Source organism: the organism of the source record quoted next, unplaced genomic scaffold (genome assembly GCF_019419815.1).
Source record: "Pyrus x bretschneideri cultivar Hongxiangsu unplaced genomic scaffold, Pyrus_bretschneideri_v1 Contig18, whole genome shotgun sequence".
In the NCBI taxonomy this organism is placed as follows: Eukaryota; Viridiplantae; Streptophyta; class Magnoliopsida; order Rosales; family Rosaceae; genus Pyrus; species Pyrus x bretschneideri.
In genome coordinates this window covers 4,129,774-4,137,445 of record NW_025999479.1, presented here as the reverse complement: position 1 = coordinate 4,137,445, position 7,672 = coordinate 4,129,774, and the positions used below count along the sequence as shown (strand labels likewise).

The 7,672-nt window shown below is 36.6% G+C and overlaps 1 protein-coding gene across 1 annotated transcript; it reads left to right on the top strand.

Moving 5' to 3' along the window:
- The first annotated feature begins 3,137 nt into the window (after window positions 1-3,137).
- On the top strand, window positions 3,138-6,396 carry LOC125476224 (protein MIZU-KUSSEI 1-like). Its single transcript, XM_048582084.1, has 2 exons — window positions 3,138-3,862; window positions 6,285-6,396. Exons 1-2 carry the CDS (start codon window positions 3,138-3,140, stop codon window positions 6,394-6,396), a joined length of 837 nt encoding a protein of 278 aa, XP_048438041.1.
- Window positions 6,397-7,672: the final 1,276 nt, after the last annotated feature.

Here is a 7,672-nt window from a genome sequence, read left to right as displayed (position 1 = left end):
AACTTAACTTTAGACTGAGTTGATAGGTGAAATAATTGTTTTATGCATAATGCTTGTTTTCCTTTTATGGGGGACTTACTTGTCTCCAAGGTTTTACAAGACCCTAGGAGCTAGTCGGGCAGTACGCTAGGGTCTAACGCTTAGGCGGACTAGGCAGATTTAAATAAATTTATTATATATTATATAAATATCGTCTGCTTATAAGTAAAAAATATAAATTTCATTGGGATACATAAATTACAAAATAAAATAACAAATAGATTATAAAGTATCAAAACATAACAAAATATGGGAAACAAAGCATATAATGGGTCTTTATTCAAGTATTTACAAGTGTCTTATAATTTATTAAAAAATAAAATGTAAAATAAAAGTTATCTATCTTCTATCTAAGCAAGATTCACTACCTAAGCGGGTTTGGACAGTCTAGGTGGGCGCCTAGGCGGCCTAGGCGGCCTAGGCTGGCGCTTATGCAGGTTTAGGAACCTTTTCTTCATTTCTAAATGCCTATAGATTATTCGGCGTGGTGACCAGCTGCCTAGCGCCACCTATTTCTAAAACTGTGCTTGTCTCCCATTTACGAGTAACGAACCTTAATCGTCCAAACATCATAATCAAATCGTTCATTTTCTTTATCATCATTAAAGATTATGTCTGCAAAAAATTATTCAACTTGGTGATCTTTTAGCCATTCATATGCATAAAATAAATAAAAGGTTTATCATGATAATGCTGCTTGTTACCAAAACTATTGATTGGTTTAACATGTATGAATGACTAAACGATCTTCAAATTGAATAATTTTTTGTAGATATAGTCTTTAAATGATGATAAAGAGAATGAACAGTCCCAATAATGATGTTCGGATGATAAAGGTTCGTTAATCATAAGTGAAGAGCCATAAGCATTATCCTACTTTTATTATAAAGTAATAAAGTCTTTTAATTTATTTTTATTCTTTTTCCTGAAATAGTAAATGTGCTTCTCTTGAGCATTAGTTATCAATGATGATTTAAGAGTTTTTTTTTTTTTTTTTTTTTTTTTTTTTTTTTTTTTTTAAGGTAGGATAAAATTTCATTAAACAAATCAAACAAGAAATCTTAGGAATATAATATCATTAGAATGTTGCAAAAAAAAAAAAACAATACAAAATCTAGGCACATAACCACATCCAACCAAACAGAAAGATAACACTCATGAGGACAAAAGTCTTACATCATCTTCTAATGAAATTGTAAAAGATGAAGTTCCTTTTGCAAATAAACCCTACTATGAGACATCACGAAGTGTCTTCACATTCTTTTTTTAGGTAAACAGACAACAAACCATTAAAAAACCAAAAAAGAAAAATACAACACAACACAAAATAAACTAATTAGAAGTATGATTCCTCCGCAACGAGAGACTCATACGATCATATCTAACCAACAGGAAATATAAACTCACAAGGTTTGAATCCTATAAGCTGGACACAACACCATCAAGACACACAACATAAACATTGTATCATATCACAGGAAAACTTAGCAACGACTAGCAACAAGAAAACATGGTTATCCCTCAAACCAGTGCAATAACATTACGAGGGAAAAACTGCAACACCTTTTGATAATCTTGCAATCATAAAACAAAAGTAAATAAATAAAAAATAAATAAAAAACCCTGCTATGAGTCAGTTGGTCTAAAAAATTACACAATCTACGTGGCGCTAGTCGAAGTAACTAAAAGCTAACTACGTTCTTCAGTGGCTTGAATGCTGATGTAAGTTTCCTAATTCGTCACCGAGCTCGGTCAGACGAATGTCTTGAATGTGGAGTACGTAGTGAAATGTTCTACTAACTCCTGAACTGGAAAAATTCGGTCGAGGAAGGAACACTCTCGGTCTTGCGTTCTATAACCTGAAGATAAGGTTATGCAAATCACCGTGAAGTTCGAGGTCTTCTACACCAGGTTCGGTAGCCTCAACTATATGAAAGAGATGCTAGTAGTTTTGGGTTCTATAACCTGAAGATAAGGTTATGACTCAACCAAGCCACAATCCAATCCTAACCTTTTAAGCAATCCCAATTAACCTCGAACTTGACCAAAACTACTAGCATCTCTCTACTGGGATGAGTATTTCACCGTCAGGCTGAGACTCGCAACCTTCTTTTTAGGCTAATTCCTTGTCAACTAAGATCCATGATTTCAGACCCAAACAGAGTCACTTCCAACAAACGTCGCTTCCTATTTATAGTTCTATCTAAACATATAAACCGCAAAACCAACACTTCAGGTTGGAACAAAAGTCATCGCTTCAAGATTCGAGGTTGAGCAGTAAATCATAACCGCTACAAAAATGCTCTTCTCCTTAGAAGGAATGATTAATCACTAGCACAAAGGCTCTCTTCAATAAAACGAGAGAGCGATCACTACCAGGAACATGAAAAGAAAGAGAACGAAGAGATCAAGAAGTATTGCTACTAATCCCAAGGCCAAATACTGAATTCACAACAATAGGTTTTTTCTTTGATTTTTCTCTAGCTTGACAATGCTTCTTTGTTTTAAGTGGTTTTTGAATATTCAATCTGTAAGAGCCTTTTGCTTATATATAAGTATACAGATGGGTTGATATAATAACAAGAAAACAATACATCGTAAAACAGATTTCAAAGATCTTGCTCAATAGGTCATCATATTATGTGGCATGGGGCTTGGTCAATATGAATTTGTTTAAATAAATTACTCTGTTCAATTACGTGCCAATGTCACTTTCTCATGCATCATCATGGAAATATAGTCACAATTGGATGCTCTGACTTTTTATTATTAATTGTTTTTGCTCAGATATTAAATATGTTTTTTTTAATTACAGAATGAATAAAAACATTTAGTTTCTTATGAGCAAACCCCACATGTGACCGATGAACTGAGAGGACTGCTTTTGGAGAGCATTAAAGACTTTAAAGTCCTTTTCCTGCTTTTGTTAAACGGCTAAGCGAGAACACACGTACTCGGCATAATAAAATAGACGAGGGAACAGACAAGACAACTTTTCGCTATATAAACGCCCTAGAGCCCTTTACACCATCTTCACCCACCCAAAAGAATAAGTCCTTTGGTTCTGGTTTACATCCAATTCCCACATAAATTTCCCCATGGCCTACCCTAGAGTTGGTGCCACCACCATAACCACCGGCGTCATCACGGTTGACTGCCAAAAACAAGTCCGGTCATGGCGGCTTCTTCGCTCTCTCATCGAAGTTCTAATCCCAACTTGCAATTGCACCTTCGTAGAAGATGATCTTCATCAAGAAAATCTAGACACCAAACAACAAAGCCACGTCAACAGATACTACTGTCCCCAGCCAAGCTTTGCTTGTTCCAACAACATCATAATCGGCACCATATTCGGATACCGAAGAGGGAAAGTCAGTTTCTGTATCCAAACAACCTCCCAGTCCAACCCAATTCTCCTTCTCGAGCTAGCCTTGCCCACAACCGTTCTAGCCAAAGAAATGCAAGGTGGGTTTCTTAGAATAGCGCTCGAGGCAGCTACTGATCCAAATAGTTCTTCTAACTCTCTTTTGGCCACGCCTGTATGGACCATGTATTGCAATAGTAAAAAAGTTGGGTATGCAATCAAGCGCAAGCCTTCAAAGCATGACATGGAAGCACTGAGGCTGATAGGATCAGTTGTGGTGGGTGCTGGGATTATTAATGGGAATAAAGAGCTGAATAATTATAGGGAGGGTGATGAGATTATGTACCTGAGAGCCAATTTTCAGCGAGTTTGTGGTTCAGCTAATTCTGAGTCCTTTCATTTGATTGATCCAGAGGAGAGTATCGGCCAGGAGCTCAGTATTTTCCTTTATCGGTCAAGGTGACCTGGGATTTTGTTTTGTATAATATGTTGTATGTATTTTGGTTTTGTAATTAGCAGCTAGCAACCCATTATTTTTACGGGATCCTCCTTTTTTTTTTGAGCTGTGCTTTGTGTAGCAGTGCTTTCTTTTGGGGGTATCATTTTCAAGGGTTCCCTTGTTAATTTACATGTATTTGATTGGAGAATAAGCACTATGGGGGTGTGATCACATATATCCATGCCTTAGTTACACCAAATAATCATATACTGGTGGCAGAGGTTTAAGAAATTGGAAGATAATGAGTATGGCGTTCTTGTTAAATATTTTTCGTACCTTTGATATGAGGAACCTTATTGTATAACAACTATAACATATTGAAGTCCCCCCTCTTTCTTTTTTTAAAATGGGATGAGAAACCAACTCTTGATTGTTATTTTTTCATCAAAGACCAACTCTTGGTGTTAATTTAGTATAATTGTCCTTGAAAAAATATTTGTTTGAACTCATAACAACAACGCATAAAATTATTAGTTCACATGTAACATGTTATAAAACATATGAATTTGGGTTAATAAGATTATAGTACCAAACGATAATTTCTCTTATTATTGGAGTTAGTTTAATTTGAAAATTATACATGTCATGAATATGCATGCGTATTTGTTAGTCCAAAGTTCAAACTCCAAAATGATTAGTTTTGGGGTTTTAGTTTATTCGATCGATCACTAAAATATACTGTGGTGAAAAACATATTGCCTTCCCATGGCTATTTTGTACCCCTTGCCGAGAGAGATGGCGTTCCTTTTTATAAAAAAGTTGGTGTGGTTGTATAAATTTCAGAATGGGTAAGCAGTTGCATGACTAGCTGTTGCTGATTCCTTGTGTCGTTGCATTAAAACCTAGACACCAGGGTAGGGTTCCATCATATTGTACTGCTGTCTGCTGAAGTGGGAGGTGGATTTATAAGTAATTGTCGATCCACACTTTATTTTTGGACGTAATTGTATACATTTTCAACCATCCACAATATAGTGCATGATCACTAGTTTCTCCGTCTTGCGCATGTAACAGACTTTTCTAATCGGATTTAACTTCACTACTGAATTTTGCAGTAGCCAAGTCCAATTCTTTCTAATCACGCTCGATTTGATCATCTTTAGTTTGCTTCTCATATATTTAGGTAGAAAAATACGTATATACATAAGACGGGGATCTGTTACACCATTTTTTTTTACACAGCTTTTGATACAATTTTTTATAGAGCTCATTCTGTAATGTACTTTAACGATCTAAACAGTCTATCTTTTAGAACATCATTCATAAATTATCCTTGTAAAAAAAATTAAACAAATCCAAAACCATAAGATATTCATTCGTAGTAAAGAAAAACGAATGAATACAATACTGCAAGAAACTCTTACCCTTAACTCAGTAGTCATGCAGTTTCAGATTAGGGTGCTCTTTGAGAGAAGACCTAAAAAATAAATGATTCGAATTCTTAAAATACATTACGGAATAGGCCTCACAAAAACATATGAAAAATAGCGGTGCCACGGATTTACCGATATGTGTATGTATCAAAAATGTTAAAAGGATAATAAACAGTAAGGCAAAATTTATAATAAATAAAATAATAATAAAAAATAAAAAAAGAAACAGCGTCGAAAAGGTGTCTTAATACTTGAAGCATTTTCGAAGCTAATTACAGCTTAATAAGTTATGAAGCATACTTCCAACAATCTCCTACTTGCACTCAAAACAAATTAGCTACATAACTAAGTCCTATCTTTTCAAGTGAAGATTCATCTCACCTTGTATCATTGGTTTGGTAATTAATTGGTGACATTTTTTCAAGTATCAGGTATTTAAGTGGTACTCTAAATATCATAATACAAGTAGAGGAAATAATATATCTTTCGTGTTCCTCCACTTATTTTATGACTCATGAAGTACCTGCTTGAATATCGGACACTTTAAAAAATTTCTTTGGTAAGTGAGTCTGATTTATTTTATTATAGATGTTATGATCAATTTTGCACATTGTCATAAGAGGTTTAGATGCTCAAACTCGTTTATCTGTAATGAACACACAACTGTGAGTAAGCCAAGGACAGCGGGGGGAGGGGTGTGAAGGCTCTCCGACTATCAAATTAGCAAGCAATATTGACATCAAGCAGTGGTCGAGAGAATAAGTGTGCAAAGATTATGTTACCAGAGATAAATCCTAGAAGGGTATATTTATACCAGTTAAGATAGGACCTTTTAAGATAGTAGAATCCTTATTAAACCAGAAGAATCCCATAAAATATCTAGGAAGTAGGTTGCATCCTCTTAGAATTGTTATTACTTGCAGCGCACGTCAATCCTTAGATTGTAAGGACACCAAGATTACAGAAAACCCCCTGATTCTTTGCTGGATTAGATTTCTGTATCTTGCAGAACAAACATGGTCAATCTCAGCGAAGTCATTGGACTTCGCCCATTGATTCTAAAACAGGATGATGGTGGCATCGCTGCTCCGTTTAATCAGCTCCGCAGCGGAGACTGTTGAGTCCATGACCGGACTTCTGACTATGTATGTAAACCGACTTGTTCCCCTTGAGGATGGATAGTTACCTAGAGATCATAACTTGGAGAGTGAGTCAAAATACGTAACATTTTCCTTCTTTAGACACGTGGCATCTTGGCTTCGAACCTTGCGAACTTCTTGAACATTGAGACGTTCCACATTTGAGCGCTCTACCTGGTGAATCATGCCATAATGTAACAATGATGAGGATTGTCTTAGTTGTGTGCTCGTAAATAATGAAGTTTTGTCCATTCTTTTCTCCTGTAAAATTCAATTGTCGGATTTGCTGATCTCAAGACGCGACGATCCACATTCAAGGTTGGTTGATTCCGATATATCTTCATTAAATATCCTCGGATCTCTTGATTTATCTTCTCAAAAATTCACAAATCTTTCTTGTTCCAAAAGTGTTGAACTCTTTACCACTTTTGGACTCTTTACCACATCATTTGTTCAAAATTTTCTAGCCCTTATCACTATCTTGCTTGATTTCTTCAATCCTTCTACAATTTGACTCCAATGCATGACCTGTCCTGGATGTTTCTTCCTAGGCCAATGCCTAGACAGAGGTTGCGCTCCAGAGTCATACGAGCAGGATCCTCAAGGTAGAAGCGGCTTACAAGGCTGAGTTGGCCCATCGGATTTAGTAGAAAAGTCAGTTGCAGGAAAGGAACGCAAATCTGGAGAAACTTCTAATGTGGTTTGTCAGAGTGGTTGCATTGTGAAGAAAAGAGGGCCAGTGACTGAGCAGCGCATGTGGCTCGTCTTGAGGCTGAATCTACACAGTCGTTGAGGGCCAAAGACGACGCGGGGTGTACACTTGCAGCAGATCGATCGACAGAGCAACCCTCCAATCAAAACTGGATGAGACCCATTGAGAAGCAAGCTTGAAAGATGAGATGCATATTGAAGCCATCCAGCAGAGCTGGCAAAGGTCCGCGCATTGTTTAAGGAAGTGTCAGCTCGGAAGTACTCTGAGGGGTACGATCAGGGCTATATCGAATGTTTAGCTAGCTAGGGTCACCATGACGGATGGGATGCTCATCGAAAGCTGGCGGAGGTGTAGAGGGCAAAGTTGCCAATTACTCCTTATCTAACAACAGAGGCTGCGGAGCTGGAAGCCTTCAAACACTACAAGAAAACATGGCTTAAATGGCAACAGACATTCATCACATTTGATTATATGTGACAAAAATCTAGCGTCACTCACGTCACCTATATATGACGAATTTTACATTTGCCACATATTTTTAGTATT